We start from the raw sequence: 23,920 nt of genomic DNA, 5'->3' as shown, positions 1-23,920 counted from the left end.
CCCCTTGTCCTGACGTTTGGGTCTCACCCCATAAATGCATCCTGGGGGGGCTGCTGCCAGGCTGTGCCGCGGGGAGAGGGGCTTTGACGATTTTGCTGAGCCTGGCAGGCAGCGGCACGTCCAGGACCCCCGGGGACGCGGCTGTAACAAATCCCCCCACTACCCCGCCGTAAAAAAAAAAAAAAAAAAAAAAAACGGAGGGCGCAGAAATAAATCCAAGCAGCCATGGGCAGTGGGGAGCGGGAAGGGGAGGCGTTCAATCACTGGAGGGGGGAGGAAGCCAAGGCGGTGGGCAGCGTCCCCCCTCGGGGGTGCTGCTGAACCAGAGCGGTGGGCTGCCCCGCAGCCCAGAGGCCACGGTAGATGGGCGGGACACAGACATCCCCCCCCCCCAACCCTCGCCGTGGAGGCTGCGCGGGGCGAGGGATTTCCCCCTCCCGTCTCGGACACGCAACCACGGGTTACCGGCAAGCGCCAGCCCCCGGAGGTGGCCGAGCTCCTCCTCCTTTTCTTCCTCTTCCTCTGTTTCCCCCTCCCTTTCCTCCTGCCCGCTGCACTGTGGGGCTTGTAGTCCCCCCGCCGCCCCGCACATGGGGCACGACTACATTTCCCGAGGGCCCCCTCCATCCTCCTCCTCCTCCTCCTCCTCCTCCTCCTGGGTTTGCTGCGGCTCCGGCTCCGGCGGCCGCGGGGCTGCGGGGAGCCCCGGGACACCCCACCCCACCCCCGAACCCGGGTGGGTACAGCCCGCCGCCCCCATGCGCGCCGCCCCCCAGGTACGGTCCGGGCTGTGGGGGTACCGGGTGCTGGGGGTCCCCCTCCGCCCCCATGGGGTACCGGCATGTGGGGTGTCCCTGGCTTGCCGGGGTACCCCCCCCGGGATGCTGGGGGTGTGGGGTGTCCCCAGGGTGCGCAGGGGCCCATGTCTTAGGGCGAGCTGGTGCCACCCCCCCTCCCCAGCACCCTCCTCTACCACCTGCACCCCAAACCACCCCGCAGCACCTGAAGGAGCCACCCATCCCTTGGGTGCTGGGTGCTGGGGGGAGGGAGGCAGATAGGAGCCCACACGGTGGGCAAGGGTCTGTTTTGGGGAGCTTCCCGCCCCCTGTTTTGGGGCAGGTGCCCCAGGGACTCGCGCACCCCCACCCCCTGCCCGCTCGCTGGCTCCCCACAAAACGCACCGCGCTTCGGCGGCGTCACTTCTGTGTCACCGACGTGTGGCTGTGGGGAGAGCATCCCCCCCCTGCCCCAGTCCCCCTCCCCGCTTCCCCAGAGCTGTCCCCTCGGGATGGCCGTGGCTCCCCCCCCGGAAAGCTGTGCCTGAGCTCGGCCACCCCTCATCACCCGTGGCCCCGGGGTTGACGGTGTAGCGTGACAGCCATCCCTTGTCAAGGTCACGGCACGATACGCCGGGGATAACCAGGTTCACACGGTGATAACCGCCGGGTTTGTACCAGGGCGCGGGGACAACCGCGCCGAGCCGGGAGCATCCCTCCGGACTGGCTCCCCCTCACCTCGAGCCCCAGCAGCTCCGTGGGTGCTCTGGGGAGGTGGTGCCGGGTCTGGCCCGGATGGCATCGGGGTTGGGGTCCCTGCGTGTGTGGGGACACGCGTGCCAGGAGGGAGGAGCCTGGTGCTCCTGGGTGGCACGGGGGCAGCTGCGCGGAGCTGCCTCCCGCGTTTAGTGCGGGTGGTTTCCTTCGGGCCGGGGGGACGAGCACGTGTATCCATCCTGGGTAGACATGAAGGGAAATGGGTGGGCGTCTGCTGCCCAGACAGGTTTGGAGCAGAGGGTGGAAAACAGCTGGGTGGGTGGGGGGGGTGTGTGCTGCTGGAGGTGACGATCGCTCGCACCCGCAGCCCGGCTCGGGGACGAGCGGGCGATGGGGCATAGTCCAGTCAGTCACAGCTGGAAGAGGCCCCGGGTGGGCATGGCACAGCACGGTGCTGGGGTGGCTCTTTGGTGGGGGTTTAGCCCCTGCTCCTTGCCCTTCCCGGCACAGCGAGGGGGCTGTGGAGCCCCACCCGGCGCCCAAGCTGGAACCAGCTCTGGGTAATAGCTGGCTGGCAGTGGGCGAGCCCCAAATCCCTGCCTTGCTCCCCAGGGACTTACTTAAGAGGCAGGGGCTGTTTGTCCAGCTGCAAGCTCCAGGATGTGTGCGTTTTAAACACTGAAATCCCATGGGATTTCCCCATTAACCGTATGTGTTATCAGGGGGGGGGGGGGCCGGGCTCTTTAGAGGTGAGCCACCCAGCCTCGCTGCACGGGGTGGCAGCGGTGGGGCGACACGGGCTGGGACCATGGACTCCCTTTTTAACGGCCGTGATTAGTCGTTCTGCAACTAGCAGGGTAATCAGGTTTCTAGACCTTGCTCCTGTGGCGTGGATTGGCACACGTGCATTTTTATGGCTCGAAAAGCGCCGTCGGTGACTTGTCGTGGGAGTGGGGAGCACTGGGAGGATGCCCGGGCCAGGCCTTCTCCTTTCCCACCTTCATCCCGTGACTGCTAATCGGGCCTGCCCGGTGCTGCCAGCTTCCCTGTGTCCAAACCTCAGGATTTGAGTATTTAATCCCCTCCAGAACATGAACCTCGTGGCATTTTGTGCTCTCCCTAGGCTGGGCGATGCCGCCCGAGCATCGTGTCCCGCCGGGGGGAGAGCCGAGGGGCAGCTGCTTGCCTGTGGCTCAGCTAAAGTCCTGCTGACCGCCCAGCTAATGTGTAACACAGGGTGGCCTCGTGCCTGGTGTGCACATTAACTGGCTTTCACAACCAGCACTGTCCCCGTGGCCGCTGCCATCTCCCTCCGGAGCATCCCTGGCACAGGGCGTCTGCATCCCTCTGCCTCCGGGTTTGCAGCGGAGGACTTGGCTCAGAGGGAAGCGTCGCTTCAGGGAGGGGTTAAAACCCCACTGACTCTTAAAAGGGAGAAAAAGGAGGTGGTGGGAGCAGAGGACGCTCTGCTGCAGGGCTGGGTGCTTTGTGCATCCAGGCTCATTTACACAGGATTTACAAACGCTGCCCAAAATGGGCCTCCCCCCTCCCTCCAGCTTTTGCACAGCGAGACGCGCGGCTGCTTTTCTCCTTGCAAGAACATCTCCTGGGGAGAAGGTAGTGGTATTTATTTGCCTTGCGATTATGGAGGAATTTGAGCCTGTGCCAAACGCTGCTTTCTCCCCAGAAACTGCAGCGACGTGGCTTTCAATGCGTCGGAGAGTGCCTGCGGCCAGAGAGGGGCTGCCTGGCCCGGCAAAGCCTGTCTAGCTGACAGTCCCCGGGATAACGCCGCCGTCCCGCTGCAGAGCCGGCGGAGCCATGCCTAAGAAGGATGACGACGCCAAAAAGCCAACGTCGGAGACGGTACCGGACCAACGCTGGAAACTACAAGTCTTCTACCTCTGCTTCTACGGCTTCATGACACAGATCCGGCCCGGGGAGAGCTTCATCACCCCGTATCTCCTGGGGGCCGACAAGAACTTCACACGGGCAGAGGTGAGCCGTAGGGCAGCCTGTCCCCACTGGTGTCCCGTTTTCTGGACACCGTCACCACCCTGGGGCTGGTCAGAGCATCCTCCTGTGGTCCTGGGGTGTGGAAGGCTGCAGGCATGCCACGTCCCGGGCAAGGCGCCGTGTAGAGATGGGCGGCGGTGCGTTTTCGGGGGGGAGAAGGTGGTGTGGTGTGGCTCCAACTGGCACTGGGCTGCGAGGTCACCCTGTCCCCAAGTCCTAGGCTCAACTTTCCCAGGCATAAGATCTCGTGCCCAGGCTGGCAACTGATTTTGGGGGATGAATCTTGACCCCTGCCTGCCTGGGCAGCCGGCGGGATGGCAGGGGGGGTGCTGAGCTGGGAGAAGCCTCGTCCCATCCTACCCGTACTGGTGCTGTGGGGCAGAGGGCTGGGCACCGCCAGGCTGCTGGCAGCGATGGGGTTAGACAAGGAGGGGCCACCCGTCGTCGTCCCACGACCAAGGGCCGCTGGCCCTGTTCCCAGCAGGCTGCTGTGTCCGTGGGAACGCCGTGTTCCCGGCACGGGAAGGGGCTGAGGCTCAGCCAGGCCCCCGGCCGAGCGCGCCGCGGGCCACATTCCTCCCCGAGGGTGTCCCGCGATGGGGGTCAGCAGCTGGTGCCCACCCAAACCGCCTTCCTCGGGGCTGGGGACATCCCGCAGGGACGTGGCCTGTGCTCAGCCCCTCCTTGCACGCACGGCAGGTGACCAATGTGATCACGCCAGTGCTGACCTACTCCTACATGGCCGTGCTGGTGCCCATCTTCCTGCTGACGGACTACCTGCGCTACAAGCCGGTGCTGGTGCTGCAGAGCCTGAGCCACATCTCCATCTGGCTGCTGCTGGTGTTGGGCACCTCGGTCCTGGCCATGCAGCTGATGGAGTTCTTCTACGGTGTCACCATGGCCGCCCGCATCGCCTACTCCTCCTACATCTTCTCCCTCGTCGCCCCGTCCCGCTACCAGCGTATGGCCAGCTACTCCCGCTCCGCCGTCCTCCTGGGTGTCTTCACCAGCTCGGTGCTGGGCCAGCTCTGCATCACCTCGGGTGATGTCTCCTTCCTCACCCTCAACTACATCTCGTTGGGCTTCGTCAGCTTCGGCCTCGTCCTCACCCTCTTCCTCGAGCGGCCCCGGCGCAGTCTCTTCTTCAACAGGGCCGAGGGGGCTGGCGACGGGGCTGCGCCCGCCGAGCTGGACAAGATGACCGGGGGGGACGGCGGTGGGGGGACGGGGGGCTGGCGGGAGGCGGCGCTGTGCCGTATGCTGGGGGAGGTGGGAGCGTTGGCCAGGCAGCCCCAGCTCCGGCTCTGGTCCCTGTGGTGGGTCTTCAACTCGGCCGGTTACTACCTGATGCTGTACTACGTGCAGATCCTCTGGAACGAGATCTACCCCGCCACGGACAACCGCCGGGTGTACAACGGAGGGGTGGACGCTGCCTCCACGCTGCTGGGTATGCTTGCCTGGGGTGGGGGTGCAGGGGGACACCCCCATCCCTCTGCACCCCCCGGGAATGGCTGGGGACACTGGGGAGGCAGGGGGACACCCCCATCCCTCTGCATCCCCCGGGAATGGCTGGGGATATTGGGGATGGCTGGGGACACCCCCATCTTGCTGCATCTCTGGGAACGGCTGGGGATATTGGGGATGCAGGGGGACACCCCCATCCTGCTGCATCCCTGGGAATGGCTGGGGATATTGGGGATGCAGGGGGACACCCCCATCCTGCTGCATCCCTGGGAACGGCTGGGGATATTGGGGATGCAGGGGGATACCCCCATCCTGCTGCATCCCCCGGGAATGGCTGGGGATATTGGGGATGGCTGGGGACACCCCCATCTTGCTGCATCCCTGGGAATGGCTGGGGATATTGGGGATGGCTGGGGACACCCCCATCTTGCTGCATCCCCGGGAATGGCTGGGGACACCCCCATCCTGCTGCATCCCTGGGAATGGCTGGGGATATTGGGTATGCAGGGGGACACCCCCATCCTGCTGCATCCCTGGGAATGGCTGGGGACACTGGGGATGCAGGGGGACACCCCCATCCCTCTGCACCCCCCGGGAATGGCTGAGGATACCCTTGTCCTGCTGCATCCGTGGGAATGGCTGGGGACATTGGGGATGCAGGGGGACACCCCCATCTTGCTGCATCCCTGGGAATGGCTGGGGATATTGGGGATGGCTGGGGACACCCCCATCCTGCTGCATCCCCCGGGAACGGCTGGGGACACCCCCATCCTGCTGCATCCCTGGGAATGGCTAGGGACACTGGGGATGCGGGGGGACACCCCCATCCCTCTGCATCCCCCGGGAATGGCTGGGGACGCAGGGGGGACACCCCCATCCTGCTGCATTCCCCGGGAACAGCGGCCCTTACGGCATTGCTGGGGCTGCAGGAGGTGGTCTGGCAGTGGTGATGAGATGAGCATCGCTAGGTTGGGGGACGCAGGGTGGTCCCACGCTGGTGAGGTGTTGACAGCATCCTTCCTCCCCTCCTCCCCAGGGGCTGGTGCCTCCTTCGCCGCCGGCTACGTGAAGATCCGCTGGACGCTGTGGTCGGAGCTGGTGATCGGGGCGGTGACGGCTTTCCAGGCAGGGCTGCTCCTGCTCATGAATACCACCAGCAACATCTGGCTGTGCTACACTGCCTACGTCCTCTTCCGTGGCTCCTACCAGTTCCTGGTGCCCATTGCCATGTGCGTGGTTACCCCTGGGCACCCGCTCCCTCCCCAGCAGCAGGGCTGGTTGGTAGCAGGGGTTCCACCGGTGCCCCTCTCTTTCCCAGTTTCCAGATCGCTACCTCCCTCTCCAAAGAGCTCTGCGCGCTGGTCTTCGGGGTCAACACCTTCTTCGCCACCGTGCTGAAGACCATCATCACCATCATCGTGGCCGACAAGAGGGGCTTGGGCTTGTCTGTGCATCCCCAGGTAGGAACGGGGCGGGGAGGGGGGGGCGCACCTCGGGTGGAGGTCATCCCCTAACGGTGTGGGATGAAGCGGAGGCGGCCAGTGTTGTCCTCTCCCCCGCCTCTCTTGCAGTTTTACGTGTATTTCGGCTACTTCACGCTGCTGGCTGTGATCTACTTGCTGGGGGCCGTCGGCGTGGGCATCCGGCACAGCCGCCGCCAGCAGCCGGTGGAGCTGCCCTTGGCCAAGGAGCCGTGCCAGCTCCCCGCCGAGGGGCCCGCGCAGGACAAGAGCCCGGAGGCAGGTGCTGAGCAGGCCTGAGCGCCGGCACCGTGCCCGCCGTGCCCGCGGCTCGGCTCCAGACGTGAGCGGCAACCATCACTCCATCACATCACCGGGGGCATAACCGTGTTTTATGCCCCACGGCGGGTAGGGTTATGTGTGTCCCCCCCGGCCCCTGCCCCATCCCCGGCCACAAATGCAGCCAGAAAAAGGGCGGGATGCCCACGGCTGCCACCGCCGGGTACCACGCAGGGATACGGATGGGGTCCGGGGTGTCTCCTGGCCGCCAGCTCCCCATCACGGCGCGGAGCCAGGCTACAAGAGGACAACGTTTCTTTATTCAGTGCCTTTAGAAAATGGTTTATGGGACACAACCGACAACAACAACAACAACAAAAAAAAAAACAACAACAACAAAAAAAAAGATCCACAGGCTTTAAATTGCATTAATTACACAAAATACAGTAGACTGTAAGAAATAGAGACTGTGTGACTCGCACAGCTTTTATGGTAATAATTTCCATACAATAATAAAAAGCTAGTTACAGATTTATCTTTTTTTTTTTCTTTCTTTTTTGTTTTTTTAGCACCTTGGATTTGTCCACACCTATTCAAACCAGCTTTGCTGCGCCTTGGCCCTTAAGAGCGCAGCAAAGGTGGCATGGGGGGGGGGGGTGGGGGGGGTGGCAGTGCTTGCCCTCGGTACCACACGTACTCAACACGCACACAAACACACGCCAAGGGCACGCCTGGCCCCGTGTCAGGGCCACCCCATCACCCCAGTCCCCACGCTGGCCTGGGTGTGGGTGCACGGCTGGGGGGTCCTGAGGATGTGCAGGGGGGATGGGGGGTCCAAACCCTCCCCCCCCCCCCCCCCCAGGGCTCGCGAGCTGCTGGCTGGGCGGCGGAGGTGAGGATGATGATGGGGGACTGGGTGGGATGGTCCTTACCTGGGGAGGACGGAGACCATCTTGGGGGTGGGGAGCCCTGGCACCACCACGGGACGGTCCCTTGTTTGGGTGGGATGCTGAGGTTTTGGCTGGGGAAGACCCCATGACCCCAGCAGCAGGGATTTGGGTCCAACCCCAAGCTCCTGGCGAGGACAGAGACACACCCCACCCCCCCCACTCGCCCCTCTGCCCCCCCCGCAGGCTTTCCAGGAGGGCATACCACCCACACGTCAGTGCCAAAATCTCCCTGCCGAGCATCCTCCTGCCCTGTAAAGATCCTCCGAGCTGGTGGGGGGACGCAAGCTGAAGTGGTTAAATATTAGGAGTTAGAAGAGAATTGGGAGCGAGAGGAGGAGGAGGAGGAAGGCAGCCAGCTCAGGCTGCCCTGCCCCGAGTGGGATGTGAGCCCCTGCCGACCCAGGGCAGGGGCGATGGTGATACTCTTTGGCTTCAGGTCTGCAGGAGAAGAAAACCCTGCGGGGCGAGGGCAGGTGCGTAGGAAGGGGGGGGGTGCTGAGGACCACGGGGGTGCCGGGGTGCAGGCTGGCCTGTCCCTCCCCGGGGAGATGTGGGGTGCCCAGGGCTGGGAGGGTGTCACTTTTTGGCGGCAGTCATGAAGCTGTTCTCGATGCAGAGGACGACGAAGGCGTGCTGGCAGCTGCTAGCCACCTGCTCCAGCAGCTTGCCCGAGCCCAGCGAGGAAGCCTGGCCGGTGGCGGCGTGCTCCTCCGTCCGCCACGTCTCACAGTAGCTCTCAGGCAAGCGCCGGCCCTTGGCATCTGAGCCGTGCCAGACACTCTTCTGTGGCCTGGAAAGGAGAAAGGGGGGTGTGGGGGGGAGAGGACCCGCCACGGTCCAGACCCCAAATCCCCTCTTTCCCCATCCCTCGATCCCGCACTCACCACCCCGCATCCCGCAGGACATCCCGACCGTCGAAGGAGAGGATGCGGGCGCCGGCTCGCAGCGGGGCCCCGCTGCCCGTGAAAAGGGCTTCCCAGTTACTGAAGAGCACTTCGTCCTGGTGGGGAGTGGGAAAAAAAAAAAAACAAGAAAAAACAAAAAAAACAAAGGGGAGGGGTGGGGGGGAGCAGTCAGCCTTGCCTGCACCCCAAGAATATCACAGGAGCTCGGAGCAGCCCCCCCGGGGAGGGGATGCTTCACGGTCCATGCAGATGGGCAGGGGGATGCGCTGCAGCCCTCGGCGCTCGCGGGGTGTCGGGAAGGGGGGGAATGGAGACACACACGTACCCGGAGGTTGACGATGGGCACGGCGGCGCGGTCGGCCCTGCGCACGATGCTGTAGAGGTCCTGCAGGCGGGAGGAGAGGAAGGCACGGAAGGTGCCAGCCAGCCCGACCTGCCGGGCTTGCTGGAAGCACTGGAAATCGGCGCCCCGGATGCCGCGCATGCCACCGCTTAGCGGGGCGTTCAGGGCCACCAGGTGAAGCTGCCAAGGAGAGGACAACGGGGCTTGAGGGACATGGCTTTGGCCACCATCGTCACCTCCCCTCGGCCGGCACGTGGTACTCACGGCGGGCTGGAAGTCCTGGTGCACGTGGGCAGCCACGGGGGCCGGATCCGGCCGGCGGTGGATGTAGTAGCTGTTGAGGAGCTCGTGCTGGTGGTGGAGCAAGGGTTGCTCGGGCAGGCGGTGCTGGTTGGCCACCACCTCGTCCCCGCGCCAGGGTCGGGCGGTGGGCGGGGGGCTGTGGTTGCGGAGGGGGTGCAGGGGTCCGCGAGGCTGGAGCGGGGGCTGGGGGCCGGCGTAGTGGACGCTGGGTGGCTTGTCGTACACCTCGTTGTCCTGAGGAGAGAGGGGGAGAGAGGATGAGGGTTGGTGCTGCTCCAGGTGGGGATGGGGATGGAGATGGGATTGGAGATGGTTGGGGATGGTTGAAGATGGGGATGGAGATAGAGGTGGTTGGGGATGGATGGAGGTGGTTGGAGATGGTTGGGGGTGGATGGAGATGGGGATGGAGACGGTTGGGGATGGTTGGAGATAGGGATGGAGATGGGGATGGAGATGTTTGGGGATGTATGGAGGTGTTTGGGGATGGCTGGAGATGGTTGGGGATGGCTGGAGATAGGGCTGGAGATGGGGATGGATGGAGATGGTTGGAGGTGGCTGGAGATGGGGATGGTTGAAGATGGGGATGGAGATGGAGATGGTTGGGGATGGATGGAGGTGGTTGGAGATGGATGGAGATAGGGATGGAGATGGGGATGGAGATGGTTGGGGATGGATGGAGATAGGGATGGAGATGGGGATGGAGATGTTTGGGGATGTATGGAGGTGGTTGGGGATGGCTGGAGATGGTTGGGGATGGCTGGAGATAGGGCTGGAGATGGGGATGGATGGAGATGGTTGGAGGTGGCTGGAGATGGGGATGGAGATGGTTGGGGATGGTTGAAGATGGGGATGGAGATGGAGATGGTTGGGGATGGATGGAGGTGGGGATGGAGATGTTTGGGGATGTATGGAGGTGGTTGGGGATCGTTGGAGATGGATGGGAATGGCTGGAGATAGGGCTGGAGATGGGGATGGATGGAGATGGTTGGAGGTGGTTGGAGATGGGGATGGAGATGGTTGGGGATGGATGGAGGTGGTTGGAGATGGTTGGGGGTGGATGGAGATGGGGATGGAGATGTTTGGGGATGTATGGAGGTGGTTGGGGATCGTTGGAGATGGTTGGGAATGGATGGAGATAGGGATGGAGATGGGGATGGATGGAGATGGTTGGAGGTGGTTGGAGATGGGGATGGAGATGGTTGGGGATGGATGGAGGTGGTTGGAGATGGTTGGGGTGGATGGAGATGGTTGGGGATGGATGGAGATGGGGGATGGAGATGGTTGGGATGGGGATGGTTGGGGGTGGGGTGAGGGTGTATGAGAATGGGCACGGGGGGCAGGGGACTCACCAGAGCTGAACTGGGGATCAGGTTGTGCTCCTCCAGCTGCAACGGCATGGCACATCAGATCCCAGCTGTCCCCCTCTCCTCTTCCTCACGCACGAGTGAGGGGACCCCCGAGCATCGCCAAAAGACATCACCGAAACCCCGGGGCGACGCAGTCTGCACTCCCCTTAGAGCCAGGTGGTGCGACCCAAGACAGGGAGCCCCTCCAGCCCCCTCCCACTCACCAGCACCCGTCGGAAGCCCCCGCGCAGGCGGACGTAGAGCTCTTGCCGGTCGGTGAGGAAGATGAGGCCGCCCTCGGGCAGCTCGTGCACAGCGCTCAGCATCGCCTGGTAGGTCGGCAGGGCACGCAGCTGCGGGCACAGCCCGGTGGGTGGCTCAGGGCTTGGCCGACCAGCCAGCGGGCAACCCCTTGCCCAGAGCCCTGACTCACCCCCAAGGACATCCCGCTGGTGCCTGGTGGTCCGGGGGGTCCCGGTGGTCCAGGGGGTCCAGGAATGCTGATAGCTGGGGGCGGGGAAGAAGGGTGAGACGGGGAGGGCTGCAGCATGAGGCGGGATGCAGGGAGGGATGCAATGGCGGCAGGTACTCACCTTGTCTGTGGGGACCTGGGAAGGAGGGGGGACCAGGGGGGCCGGGGGGGCCAGGGGGGCCCTGCCGCCCCTCGTATCCGATACCAGGGGGGCCCTGAGGTCCAGGAGGCCCTGGAGGCCCAACGATACTGTCCCCCTTGGGACCCTAGGCAGTGCGAGAGAGCGTTCGTGGAGCAAAGCATCTGGGGATGCGCCCCCCCCACCTCTACGCCGTGGGGTACTCACCGGCAGCCCAGGGTAGCCCTGGGGTCCCGGAGGCCCTGGCAGCCCAGAGGCGCTGGGACCGTAGAGTGGGGTGCTGCCCGGCTCACCCTTGTCACCCTTGGGACCTGCATCCCCCTTGTCACCCTGCGGGATGGCACAGATTTAGCGTGAGCGGCTGGGCTGGGGTGCACCCCGGTACCCCAAACAGTGCTGGGTGCCAGCCCTGGCGAGCCATTGCTGGTGGGCAAAGGGCTTACCCGCAGGTTGGCACCGAAGTGACTCGGGTCGTAGGGGAAGTGGCCTGTGGAGAGGGAGAGGAGGGGAGAGGAGAGCCAGGATGGGCACAAGCCACCCCCTGCCCACCTCTGCCTGCGGGGACCAGTCACCCACCTGGGGGTCCCGGGGCTCCAGCATCGCCTTTTTCTCCCTTTTGTCCTGGAAACTGGTGGAAACCTGTGGGAAACAGCAGAGAGGAGCCATCTCAGAGCTGCAGCATCCCAGTCCCAGCTCTAACAGAGGAGGTCTCCCCCCCCCGCCTCCCTCCCTTCTTGCTGGCTGTCCCTGAACTGCTCTGAGGGGGCTGGGGGAGGGACACCCCCTTACCGGGGAAGGCTGGCAGCGCGGGATGGCTGGAGTCGCTGAAGGCCTGTGGGGATGCAAAGGAAGGGGCTGCAGAGACAGCAGCATCCTCGGGGACCCCCCCCTTGATGTGATGCTGATGATGTCCCCGCGTGCCAGCCCTGGCCAGGGTGCCACCAGAGCATCCTTCATCCCCTCTAGCCAGCCAGGGGACACTGGGGGGGACCCGGTCACCAGCCCTCAGCATCCCCATCACGGTAACTGTGTTGTTACTCACATTGCTGCTGTCGTAGACTATGCTGCCAGGTGGCCCAGGGGGCCCTGGGGGCCCTGGGGGTCCTGGGGGACCCTGAAGCGGGGAGAGAAGATGTGTCAGGGTCCTGCAAAGTGGCCAGTTCCCATAGAGGACACACCAGGGCCATGCCGTGCCCCAGAGGGGCAACCAGTCCCCGAGAGAGGGAGGCACCTTTCCCTTTTCCAAAGGGATTGGGGTCTCCAGGGAGGCCCTCAGGGTGTGTCCCCTGCTCCCCTGGGCCAGCAGCAGGGGAGGGGGACACCGCAGCAGTGCTCACCCGCAAGCCCAGCACACTGCTGACATCCACGGGGTCACCCTTCTCGCCCTTCAGCCCGTTCATGCCGGGACGTCCCTGTGGATGAGCAGCACAGATGAGGCTCGTCCCCATCCCCCTGCCAACCCCGGGGTGAGCACCCCGGTGTCACCTCTGATGCCTTGGAGTCACCTCCGACACCCCGGCATTGCCTCCAACACATCGGCATCACCCCGCCCCTTGGGGACACAATAGGGCATTTGGGGTTCAGCGGGTGCAAGATGTGCAAATGGGGTGGGGGGACGCAGTGGAGGAGGCGACGGCCGAGGGGACAAACAAACCGGGAGCAGGTCTTACGGGTCTGCCCGGAAAGCCGATCTCGCCCTTCATCCCTGCTCGTCCCTGGGGACCCTAGAGGGGAGAGAAGAGGAGGATGATTGTGCTCAGAGCGGGGCGGGGGGCAGACCCCATCCCCCTCTGCCCTGGACCAGCCCTCCCCATGGGATATGAGGACGGTGATTGTGACTTACCGAGGGTCCCACTGGTCCCCGCAGCCCCGGTTCCCCCTGTGGACAGCAGAGAGGGAAAGGGCATCACCACCGGGACCACCCGGCACCCGGCGCACGGGGACGTGCCTCCCATCCCTGCAGCGCACCCACCTTTTCTCCTTTCACCTTCGCAGTCACCACGGTCCCGTCGGGGCTGATGATGACACCAGGCTCCCCCTTCTCCCCCTGCAAGAGAGGAGGAGGCGCAAAGGGACATGGAGGGACCAGGCTCCCTCCCAGGGTTGGGCTGGCGTCACCACCGGGACCCGGTGGCCAGGCAGGATGGGGGACCAGGAGCGTGACCACCCCGTGGGGCGGAGGTGGCCCAGAGCAGTTACCTTCAACCCTGGGGAGCCCTGGGGACCAGATGACCCCCGGTCTCCTTTTGGTCCCACGGGGCCCTGCAGGGAGGAGCACAGAGCCCGCGTCAGCCCCCACCCACCAGAGGCAGACCCCCAAACCTCCCCGCCGGCACCACCACCCCGGCACCGCCGTGGCAAAGCGTGGCAGGACCGGCAACCAGAGGTTTCACCAAAGGGTGCCCAGACCTTTCACCGGGGCCACCCCTGCGGTCCCCAGCCCTGCCACTGACTCACCGGGAAGCCGGCGTGACCCGGTCTGCCCTGCAGAGAGAAGCAGAGATGGTTGTAAGAGCAAAACCCCCTCTTTCCGAAAAAAAAATGGGTGCCCTCCCGGCACTGCTGAGGGGTGGGTGCTGCTAGCGGGGGGGGCACTTACTTCTGGACCAGGCAAAGCCACCAAAGACTTCTGAAAAAAGAGACAAGTGAGGTTTATCACCCTGATATTTGCTCTGAAGAGGTCAGAGCTCCTGGAGAGGTCTCCCTCAGTCCCCCACATGATGGGTGCTGGGCAGGTCCTTCCTCTTACCTTGCACACACACCCCCCCCCCCCCCCAGTTTTAGCTTCCCCCAGCTGCAGTGAAGCCAGGTGCCATCACTTACATCTTCACTTGAGACAGTGATGACCTGTCCAGGGGGACCAGGTGGACCAGGCGGGCCGGGCTGTCCCACACCATCTTGGCCTCGCTCACCCTGGAAGACACAAGCCATCAACTCCAGGGCCACGGCCACCCGGTCCCTGTCCCCAGCCTGGTGGCACTTACCTTCTCACCGGGACTGCCTCTGTCACCTTTGGGTCCCTGGAAGGAGGAGCAGGCAGGGGTGAGCTTCCCGCTTGGCACCACACTCAACCGGACCCCGGCTCAGAAGCGGAGGTCTGCCCGCAAGGTCCAGGCAGCGAGCCAGGTTGGGATACTTTTGGGTGGAGGTGGTGGCGAGCAGGGTGGCAAGCTGATGGGGACGGGGTCCCAAGCAGCGTGGGCCCCCCTGGCAGGCAGTGAGCCCAGTCTAAGAGCAGGGAAACAGCTGAAGGCACTGGGGGCGGGGGTGCGTGGGAATTTTGGTTGCTGCGGATGGAGCTGCTGGATCAAGGATTCCCTGTCTAAAGTGAGGGGGATGCTGGAAAAGAGGGGCTGATGCTCTTACCTGTGGTCCAGGGAAGCCCTCCAGGCCAGGGCGGCCGTCCACACCGGGCACGCCAGCATCTCCCTGCAGAGAGGTGCAGGAAAGGGCAAGATGCAGTATGGAGCATCCTCCTGACAACCCCGGCTGGGGTCCTGCCCAGTGCCCTGCAAACCCAGGTGCTCACACACAGCCCATCCCAACCTCCCAGAGCTCCTACCTTCAGTCCCGGCAAGCCAGGCTGCCCGGGGCTGCCGACCTCTCCCTGCAAGGAAAGAGGTGTCAGAGCAGGAGCATCCCCACAGGCTGCCCGTGGGCATCCTGCGAGGGTGGAGCCAGGCTCCAGCAAAGGGCGAGGAAGGTGGTCGAAGGGCTCCTTACCTTCACCCCCGGCAGTCCTGGCACCCCCTGCAAGCAACACGAAGTGGGCTGTGAGCATTGGGTGAGGGCAGGGGGACACGATGGCAGGGGATGCCCCAGGGAGCACAGGATGGAGGGGAGGGAAGTGGCAGGAGCAGAGTCACCTGTGGTCCTTCAGGTCCGGGTGGTCCAGGGGAGCCAGTGGCGATCGGCAGCCCCGAGCCCTCCATGTCACCCTAGGTGGAGATTGGGGAGAAGGGGCTGAGCCACATCTGCCGCCCACCCCAGTTCATCCCACTCCCCCATCACAGGGGTGATCACTTACAAATCCAGCCTCGTAGCCTGGCCCCGGTGGTCCCGGGGGGCCGGGGGGCCCTGGCTGCCCTCGGGGCCCGATGGGCCCGGGAAGACCAGCTAAGCCCATTTCTCCCGGGGTTCCTGCTGGTCCCATTTCCCCCTTGCTGCCCTGCAAAGGAGACAAAACAAAGGGACAGATGAGATAAGGTGACATGGGTCCCTTCCTGGAGCCTTCGCATGAGAGGCAGCGCATCCCCTCCTGCATCCCCGAACCTCCCCTTGGGACGGGGCACGGATGCTCTGGGACAGAGGGGCTTTGCGGGCAGGGGCATTGCCCAGCTCGGGCATCCTTCATCGCAGCTGTCCTTGGACGGCCTCGGCTCCCCATGCAATGTGCACGGTGGCCACCAGAGGCTCGTCTAAAATCATAAATGTGATTTTTTTTTTTTTTTTTTTTGGCACGCGTTGCCGGCTCCAATGCTGCAGCAGAGCTCAGCGCCAGGCGGGGATGCTCGCAGGCACCCTTGAGCATGGTTACAGCTCTCCCGAGCGGCACGATCCGTCCTCATGCCCGCTGCCGCCCCACCTGCCCTCTTGCTGATGGCAGCATTAAGAAACTTTCATTTTTGAGGCTCTTGCCCCCAGCTCAGGCTGCAGTGGATGTGTCATCCCGAGGGGCACCCTGGCCCCCGAGGGAGGGAAGGGCAAGCGTGAGCATCCCAGCAAGCCTTTATCTCCACCCTTAGGGGTGCAGGGCGGAGAGAAGCTCCAGCAGGCAGACAGGAGAGTGATGGGGTATTTTCCAGCGGGGTGTGGACACGCAAAAATCCCCCAAGCAAACCCTCTTCTGTGCCTCAAAACACCCTGCTCAGCTTTCCTGCCCGTTTCCCAAGGTGGCAACACCCGGAGCAAAGCCAGGCGAGGGTGGCAGGAGCCCGGTGAGCATCCTGGGGATGTTTAGTGGCTCCAAGCGACCTCGAGCTGAGGCACCACTCTGTTCTGAGAGGAATCCAAATATCAGTACCCCCCCCGCCCCTTCCCGGTGCAAAGTGGCCCCCCCAGGCAGCATTCCTGCCTCCAGTCTCCAATGCATGTGGGACACCCCAAGAAACCCATCCCAGGCACAGTACCTTGGGTCCCGGTGCACCAGGGAGGCCAAGGTCGCCCATGTCGCCCTGGGGAGGAGGAGGAGGAAGAAGAAGGTCTGAAGAAGCTGCCCAGCTCCAGGCAGGAGCAGGTTGGTGCTCTGCAGCCCGTGGAGGGATCTGGGACCTCCCGGAGATGTGCCAGGGGTGGCGGCTGCCCTGTGGCCTTGCCCTGATGTGCCCCCAGGGGACATGGGACAGGGGACACTCACCTGCTCTCCTTTGGGCCCTGGATGCCCAGCTGCGCCATCTCTTCCAGGAGGACCTTGAGGACCCTGCAAGATGCCCAGAAGTTCGCACCAGCCCAAGGAAACCCCGTGAGGCTGGTGGGAACCGAGCCCCCCCACCACCACCACCACAGGGAGCAGTTAGAACCCCACCGCTACAGGGTGGCCCTGGCATGGGTCCACTTGGCCACCCCCTACACTCACCGCTGGCCCCGGGGGTCCGGGGATCCCGGCCTTGCCCGGCAGCCCTGGCGGTCCCGGCACGTCCGTGCGGTTCATCCCAAACCGTCCCGGCTCCCCCGGCAAACCGGGCACCCCGGGTGGCCCTGGGGGACCGGGCGGCCCTCGTGGACCCTAGAAGAGAAGGAGGGGACGATGGCTGTGGGGGTCTGCCCCCTCTCCCTGCCGGCAGGACGGGCGCCCACCCATGCTCACCCGCAGGCTCTCCAGGTCGCCGCCGAAGCCAGAGCCCTCCATGTCGATGAAGGTCTGGGGGAGAAGCAGGAGGGGGGATGTCAGGCAGCGACGGCAAGGGTCAGGGCACCCAGCGGCACACGGATGCTGCCTGGGGGCTGGTGGCAGCGTCCAGCACCTCGGTGGCTTGATGGATCCGCCCCCTCCTCCACCCCTCCAGCCAAAACCCTGTGTCCCAAGGGGCACCCACCAGCTTGTCATGTTTGGAGGAGGGTCCTGGAGGTCCTGGGGGGCCAGGCGGTCCGGGGGGTCCCCTCGGCCCCACGCCTGGGTCACCCTGGCACAGAGGAGAGAGCGCGGTTTGCAAGAGCAGCCAAGTGAGAAGAAGGTGGGGGGGTGGGGGGTGGGGGGTGGGCAGCGGTGTGTGCTGTCCCCCCCATACTGGCACCAGCACTCACCTTCTCCCCCTTCAGCCCAGGTTCCCCCGGTGTCCCAGGGAACCCCTGGGGCCCCATATTGCCCTGCGAAGGGGAGCGGTGGGGGGTCAGAGGGTGGCAAGGCACAGGGGTGGTCTCGCCCCGCCACCCCCCCGCCCCACACACACACACTTACGGGTTTGCCGTCCTCGCCAGGATCGCCCTAGGGATGGCAGAGAGGGGAGAGGTCAGTGCAAGCAGGCAGGGCTGGGGGGAGAGGGGGGGTCCCCGAGGGGTGGGGGGCTCGACTCACGGGCTCGCCGTCCCTGCCGGGGGCTCCGTCCTTCCCCGGCGGCCCCGGGGGACCGGTGACCTGCTCCACCACCGAGCCATCTGCGTGCCGTGAGAGGCTCCCGGGGGTGCCGGGTTCACCTGGTTCCCCTTTCTGGCCCTTGGAGCCGGGGTAGCCAAATCCAGCGCTGCCCTGGGGAGGGGAGGGAACCGGGATGGGTGGCACGTCCCCAGGGATGACAGCCCAGGCAGGCCTGGCTTTTCCCCAGCTCCCCCAGTGATGCTCACCTTAACGCCCAGTTCTCCTTTCTGCCCCTGGGGGACAGAAACAAAGGAGCAAGGATGTAAAATGTAGACACATCGCTGGCACGCTTGAGCCTTCAGGGTCCACCCTCTCACCCACCTTTTCGCCCTTGACACTGCCCGTCCCCACGATGCTGCCGGCCCCAGCGTCCCCTTTCAGGCCACGTTCGCCCTTCTCCCCCTTTTCACCTTTGGGTCCAGTGCCTGCGGAAAGGGAAAAGGGACCCGGTCATGCTTGGGGATGTCCACCCCACCATGTTCCCGCTGGTGGCAGGGAAGGGGGAAGCTGCTGGCACTACCTCCCGTGGAGATCTGCTGTGTCTCCTCCACTCTGGTCCTCTCGGCTTGCTGCGGGGACCCCCCGCCGCTCCTCTGCCCGCTGCCCGCTGCCACGGGGGGAGAGGTGACAGGGACGGCATCCACTAGCCCCGGGACACCCTGTGCCAACAAGAAGGGGACACTACGGAGCCATTCACCTCCTGGTGCCCTCCCAAAAGAGACAGGAGCCGGGACCCCATCAGGCATCCCAGGACCTCAACCACGGAGGGCGCTCAGCCCCCCTCATCCTCAAAATCTTGATGTCCCGCCGCTGTATGCAAGACCTGCGGGCACCAACTCACCTTGACTTTCCCAGAGGGTTGGTATCCACCTTCTGCCCCACTGCCAAAATCGCCAGAGACCTGCGTTTGCCCAGGGAGAAGGGGCAAGGGGTGAGCTGGGAGCACGGGGTGGCAGCCCCCCGGCCTGCCCCAGCCGGGCTGCCGGCGCTCACCTCCTCAGTGTCATCCTCATCTTCCTCGCACTGGCGCTCGGCCGCCCGCGGGTCCCCTTGCAGCTTCAAATCAGCGATCACCCCCTGGAAGGAAACCATGCACGCACGGCTGCCACGGACCGACGCGTGCCACGAGCCACCCCACGGCACAACGTGACCTGCCGTGCCACCCAGCAGCCACCACGGGCTCCAGTGCCCCCCGTACATCAGGCTTTTTCGCCGGCTGCAGAGAGCGCTCTCCGCTCAAGCATCCATCCATCACCCAGCACAGAGAGGTTTCAACCTTGCAGCCCCCCGTGCCCAGCACTGCCAGCGTGGCTTGACAAGCCATGGGAAAAAGCCACGTGCCAGGCAGGCTGAGTGAAGGCAGCGGCCAGGAGACGGCCAGCCAGCCAGCAAAATGCTTTTACAGGGACTTTTTCGGCCATGCTCCTCATATTTCCCCTCTCCGGAGGGCTCCCCAGCTTCAGACAGCATCTCTGCCCCAAGCAAGGGCCACTGGGACATCCCAGTCCACTGCAGCCCTGGCTTTGTAGTTCTTAGGCTAATCCATACGTCGTTACCATTTATTCGGGTTTTGCGAGCACTGTGTGCCCCCAAGCCGCTCGTTTATACAAGAAACCACCACAAATTCCTTCCCGCCCTCCAGACAACCCCCGTAGCTGAGCTACCTGTGCTGCCTCAGGAGGGCAGCATCCCCATCTCGGCTGGGAGGTTGTGTGGGTACCAGCCTGAACCCCACAGCTCCCACAGCCAGCGGGGTCACCCAGCACATCTCGAAGCCCAGCCCAGTTCCTCGCTACTGGGATGGGACACGGGGATGCTGTCGGGACGGGACGCTGCCGGGATGGGATGCTGCCCATCCCTCTGATCCCGGCGGGGAAGTGCCGGGGACCATGCTGGGAAGTGAGCTCAGAGAGGACAAATACCTCCCGCTCGGTGTCTCTTCTCTGGGCAGGACACCTAAAATAATATTTGGGCTTGCTTGAAAGCACAGCACACCATGTCCGGGAAAGAGAGATGCGCTCAGGAAACATGATGGGTTTAAGAAAGCAAGAATCAGGGGCAGCTGCACTTCAGCCAGGCTGGCTATAAACATTATATTGTGCATAAATTATAAATAGACTATATTATAGATACAGTATAAATATAAACATATTTTTTAATATATAAAATTTAAAAGTATATAAATCCCTCCCACAAGCAAATGCCCCCCAGGTGGGTTGTGACCTCCTCCAGCTGCTCGCCCTGGTGTCAGCCAGCTCCAACCCATCCCTCTCCCCCCCACTGAGCACCAGCAGCAAGCCGAGGCTTTGATAAATGCAACACTCCAGCCTGGCCTCCCTGGCTCTGGGGGGCTGGCCAGAGGCATCAGAAATAATCCGGTTCCAGCCCTGGACTGAGGCATTTGCATGTGGGAGGGTTGTAAGGGCCCTTTGCAGCTTGTTTGCCCCAGTAAAGGAGGCAGAAGCACCGTGGTTCTAACCATGCATCCAGCTGCAAACAAACCCTCCAGCCAGACCCCAGCTGACACCCCATTTGCAGTAACTCCCTTGGTATCTGCTGTCCCAGGGGCTTCTGCGTTACCTGCAGGCTTTGCCCCTCCAAGTTTTGTGCCCTCGACACAAGGACAACTGGGGAAGAAGCACGGATGCCACCAGCAGCCCTCCAGCTGCCCGCGAGCAGCTCCTCTCGCGGCTTGACCGAGGGCCAGGTTTTAATCAGCTTGATGCCCAGTTAGTTCCAGATACCACGAGTCAGGGCCGGTCAGCGATGGAAATACCACGAGGCAGTCAGATGCCACGGAGACGGCCAAGCCCGCGCCCCCCGCTCCCCTCTCGGCGGGCCGAGGCGGTCAGCCCCCTTCCCTCGAGCTTCAGCTATTCCCTGCGGGAAAGCCGGGGGCGGACGGTGGGATCGGGCGCTGGGGAAACTGGGGAACATCACCTGCTCAGAAAAGCAGGAGCGCTTCGCTCAGCGCTGGGCTGTTGCTTTGCCTTCCAAATGGTGCCAAACCCTCTCCAGCTGGGGAGAGGAGCTCTGCCACGGCCATGACCCGGCCCTCCCAGCACATTCAAGAGCGAAAAATTGCTCTTCGAGAACAAAAAGTTGCTCTTGAGACCTCACAGGACCAACCCGAATCCCAGTGCAAACTGGTTTCTAGCCCATCAATCATTAACCCCTTCTTGGGGGAGCTTTCCCTGCCCGAAGCCATTTAACTGGGACCACGCCAGCACTGCTCGTTAGTCAAGATGATGTTGAAGTTCAGAAACGTGCTTTGCAAAGCTCCCCGGGAAAAGCATCGCTCCGCTTGGCAGAGCCTCTGTTGCTGGGCAAGCCATGCTCAACCCAGGAGAAACCCAGCGGTCCAACCCCTCCTCAAGCACGGCGGGGGATTTCCATGTCAGCTGGGCATTTTCCCCACGCTTCCCATAAACCTTATCTAGAACATAAGTCATGCTCAAATCACAGGCTGTGCTATCACCTCCTCTCCTTGGTTTCCAGAGTCTTCCTACAGATACCGCCCCACGTCAGCTAACAAAGATATGCTCCAGCCTAAGCATTTTTCCAGCTAAGAGAGACATTTTATCAGCCAAACCAGGTCCTCCACCAAAGGAGTTGGGTATTTTTAGCAATAGGGAGATTCAAAGAGGCTCCATGTGTTTGCTGGAAAGGATATGGGGTAATAGTGGCTGCTGTAGCACAAGCCCATCTCCTCCTGCCAGCCCACCTTGCGAGCTTTGCTTTGGTGAGACCCAAGACAATAAAGCTGATGGCATCTCAAGCCACCTTGCCCCGCCCCCCCCCCCCATCTCAAGTGTCTCCTTCCCCAGGGACACACGTGGAGCACGGCTGCTGGTTTGACTTCTGGGCAAAGAGGTTGGTTCAACAGGCACAGGCTGATGTCATGTCCCTCTCGCCTCACCCAGGCTTCTTGGAGATGCTCCTTGGGGTGACCTGAGGCCTTACCTGGTATTTATCTGGGTCGGCTCCTCCAGCCTGAGCAACGAAGAGCCCAGAGCCATCTTCCAGCTCCATCTCATCCGGGGAGCGCTCGAAGCGGACCCGCTCATGCTCCTCACAGTCCAGGTAGAGGATGACTTCATCCTCCTCCACGCTGATGGCAAAGCGTGTCCACTGGTTGAGCAAGGTGGGCACGGTGAAGGTGGCTGCCGCGTACGAGCTCGGCGAGCCTGGCTCCGTGTAGTAGAAGATGATTTGCTGCTTGCCCGCCCGCAGCTCCGAGAGCTTGACGCCCACGTAGATGATGCTCTGTGAGGAGTCCGTGATGGCAAAGAGCACGCCGGCCCGGGGAGTGGTGGGCTGGATGTGGAACAGGAGGGAAAAGTCCCGGTAAAAAGGGCTTGGCAGGTGGTACCGGGCCACCTGGCCCGTGTTGGCGTTGGGGCCGAAGACATAGCCGGGGTTGTTGTCGGGGCCGTAAATTTTGAGGATCTCCTCTGGCGGGGGGTCTCCGATCAGCTCCAGGAGGCTGACCTCGGAGCTCAGGCTCTCTGCAAGAGGAAGGGAAAGGGGACAGTCACAACCGGCCTGGCGAGGATGGTCATTCTCAGCAAGGCACCGTGGGGGGACACCTCTGGTCACATCTCCCCCAAACGCTGCTCTTCAGCAGCTCCCTCCCTCGGCTTGCCCTTCCCCAGGGCCTGGGATTTTCCTTCAGGTTGCGGGTTGGCCAAGGCAGCAACGCGCCTTGAGCTGTTCCCACCACGCCGTTCGGATGCAACTCCCAAAACGCCACCCATTCCCTGCTGCCGGCCCTCCAGCCGCAGCTGGGACATCCCTGAGAGGGGTTAAAAGCAAAAGAGATCTTGCCCGGGGTAGCGACATGCCCGTGCAGGCAGCGGGGATGCTGTCGGAGCACCGGGATGGTGAGCAACCACGGAGACGCGAGGAAGCGCGTTGCATCCGTACCCGTGCCGGGGTCATGGTGACCCCCTACGTCATCCCGGGACAAGCTCACGGGGTCACCCCAGCCGGGAATAAATCAGAGCCATCCCCCCTCGCAACACCCTGGGAACGGGGCTCGAGCCGGCGCGGCCCCTGAGCTTCCCAGATGATCTCAATTTGGAGCTCTCCTCCTTTCCCGACTCCTTTTTCTCAAGGCGCTCGGGGAAGTTCTGCTCGGGACGGTCTCTCCTACCCGACGCAGCTGAACATCTGGCCGGGGCGAGCCGGCCCTCTGTACGCCAGCTCCCGTTGTTTTGGCAGCAGGCACATCCTCATCGCCCACACACCGGGCGCTGGATTCCTCCTCTCCTATGTCAACCGCTCGGGCGGGTGCCAACTCGATGGGAGCGAGCGCGTCGGGTGCTTTTTAACTCCGTGTTTCCCGGGAGCGAGGAAACCCAACCACCCTGCCTCCAAAACAGCGGAGGGCTCTGCACCGGGAACGGGTGCTCGGTGCTGATTTCAGCCCCATTCCGAGTCAGGAGCAGGAGCTGAGACAATTCAATGTCCCCAGTGCCATCCCTGGTATTTCACGTGAGTAATGGGGGGGCGTTATGAGAGGTGTCTTGAGCCCAGGAGCACCAGCCAGGAACCTCCACCCTGCTCTGGAGCCAAGCATTGTCCTCCAAAGCTCTTAAGAAAAAAAAAAAAATAAAAAGAAGAAGAAAAAAAAAAAAACAAACAAACAAAAACAGAAAGAAGAAATCAGCCCAGCCTTGCCCAGCCTGGAAGGAAAACACGTCTCTTGGGATGGTGGGAGGAGATGAAAACCTGGGTGCCTCTTCCAAAGCCTGGAGGTACCTGAGCGTGTAGAGCATCCCCAGCTCCCCAGCTGCCAAGCTCTGATGCCAGCGCCAGCCCCATGACAGGGACCCCGGCAGTGGGGATGTTAGAAGTGCCACCGAATAGAGGTGGAGGCAAGTTTTCTCTCTGCCAGAACCCCAGACCCACTGATCCTCTCCTGAGCCTGCTGCACTGAAACCGCTCCGTGCCCACCCTGCTTCCCCAAGACCCCAGTCCCTCCCAAGCGTGGCACCCCAAAACTGAGCACCCAGCCAGGAGGAAAGCTCCCTCCTGGTCTCATGCCCGTCCTGACCCCCTCACCCACCCTGCACGGGGACCAGGCTATCCTGTGGGGCATCTCCAGCCCACTCGGAGGGGAAGGGCTCAGTGCAGCCCCTCTGCCTCACCGTCTGCGGGGATTTCTGGATCCT

General features: G+C 63.3%; 2 protein-coding genes across 7 annotated transcripts in view; one reads left to right on the top strand and one right to left on the bottom strand.

Annotated features, from left to right (window-relative positions):
• Window positions 1-629: 629 nt before the first annotated feature.
• On the top strand, window positions 630-7,247 carry SLC19A1 (solute carrier family 19 member 1). Its single transcript, XM_042784025.1, has 6 exons — window positions 630-776; window positions 3,181-3,491; window positions 4,209-4,956; window positions 6,010-6,202; window positions 6,292-6,433; window positions 6,545-7,247. Exons 2-6 carry the CDS (start codon window positions 3,315-3,317, stop codon window positions 6,731-6,733), a joined length of 1,449 nt encoding a protein of 482 aa, XP_042639959.1. The 5' UTR covers window positions 630-776; window positions 3,181-3,314; the 3' UTR covers window positions 6,734-7,247.
• COL18A1 (collagen type XVIII alpha 1 chain) overlaps window positions 7,011-23,920 on the bottom strand; it is a 41,342-nt gene continuing 24,432 nt past the window's right edge. For all 6 annotated transcript variants that reach the window (XM_042784021.1, XM_042784024.1, XM_042784023.1 and 3 more), the window contains 41 exons: window positions 21,708-22,252; window positions 18,738-18,821; window positions 18,586-18,645; window positions 18,265-18,403; window positions 18,066-18,169; window positions 17,951-17,977; window positions 17,685-17,855; window positions 17,568-17,594; window positions 17,414-17,476; window positions 17,206-17,292; window positions 16,977-17,030; window positions 16,746-16,895; window positions 16,527-16,589; window positions 16,300-16,344; window positions 15,198-15,338; window positions 15,037-15,108; window positions 14,894-14,920; window positions 14,733-14,777; window positions 14,537-14,599; window positions 14,155-14,190; window positions 13,994-14,083; window positions 13,770-13,799; window positions 13,628-13,654; window positions 13,370-13,432; window positions 13,143-13,217; window positions 13,014-13,049; window positions 12,841-12,894; window positions 12,508-12,582; window positions 12,213-12,284; window positions 11,960-12,002; window positions 11,747-11,809; window positions 11,614-11,657; window positions 11,378-11,500; window positions 11,153-11,297; window positions 10,993-11,066; window positions 10,784-10,912; window positions 10,563-10,598; window positions 9,175-9,447; window positions 8,893-9,090; window positions 8,547-8,662; window positions 7,011-8,452 (listed from right to left, as the gene is read on the bottom strand). In XM_042784021.1, coding sequence (XP_042639955.1) covers window positions 8,239-8,452; window positions 8,547-8,662; window positions 8,893-9,090; window positions 9,175-9,447; window positions 10,563-10,598; window positions 10,784-10,912; window positions 10,993-11,066; window positions 11,153-11,297; window positions 11,378-11,500; window positions 11,614-11,657; window positions 11,747-11,809; window positions 11,960-12,002; window positions 12,213-12,284; window positions 12,508-12,582; window positions 12,841-12,894; window positions 13,014-13,049; window positions 13,143-13,217; window positions 13,370-13,432; window positions 13,628-13,654; window positions 13,770-13,799; window positions 13,994-14,083; window positions 14,155-14,190; window positions 14,537-14,599; window positions 14,733-14,777; window positions 14,894-14,920; window positions 15,037-15,108; window positions 15,198-15,338; window positions 16,300-16,344; window positions 16,527-16,589; window positions 16,746-16,895; window positions 16,977-17,030; window positions 17,206-17,292; window positions 17,414-17,476; window positions 17,568-17,594; window positions 17,685-17,855; window positions 17,951-17,977; window positions 18,066-18,169; window positions 18,265-18,403; window positions 18,586-18,645; window positions 18,738-18,821; window positions 21,708-22,252 — 3,983 coding nt within the window. In that variant the 3' untranslated portion in view covers window positions 7,011-8,238. The remainder of the gene's footprint in view (window positions 8,453-8,546; window positions 8,663-8,892; window positions 9,091-9,174; window positions 9,448-10,562; window positions 10,599-10,783; window positions 10,913-10,992; window positions 11,067-11,152; window positions 11,298-11,377; window positions 11,501-11,613; window positions 11,658-11,746; window positions 11,810-11,959; window positions 12,003-12,212; window positions 12,285-12,507; window positions 12,583-12,840; window positions 12,895-13,013; window positions 13,050-13,142; window positions 13,218-13,369; window positions 13,433-13,627; window positions 13,655-13,769; window positions 13,800-13,993; window positions 14,084-14,154; window positions 14,191-14,536; window positions 14,600-14,732; window positions 14,778-14,893; window positions 14,921-15,036; window positions 15,109-15,197; window positions 15,339-16,299; window positions 16,345-16,526; window positions 16,590-16,745; window positions 16,896-16,976; window positions 17,031-17,205; window positions 17,293-17,413; window positions 17,477-17,567; window positions 17,595-17,684; window positions 17,856-17,950; window positions 17,978-18,065; window positions 18,170-18,264; window positions 18,404-18,585; window positions 18,646-18,737; window positions 18,822-21,707; window positions 22,253-23,920) is intronic.

This window comes from Tyto alba, unplaced genomic scaffold, assembly GCF_018691265.1.
Source record: "Tyto alba isolate M040663 unplaced genomic scaffold, T.alba_DEE_v4.0 Super-Scaffold_7, whole genome shotgun sequence".
In the NCBI taxonomy this organism is placed as follows: domain Eukaryota; kingdom Metazoa; phylum Chordata; class Aves; order Strigiformes; family Tytonidae; genus Tyto; species Tyto alba.
This window is presented reverse-complemented; position numbering and strand designations above follow the sequence as displayed.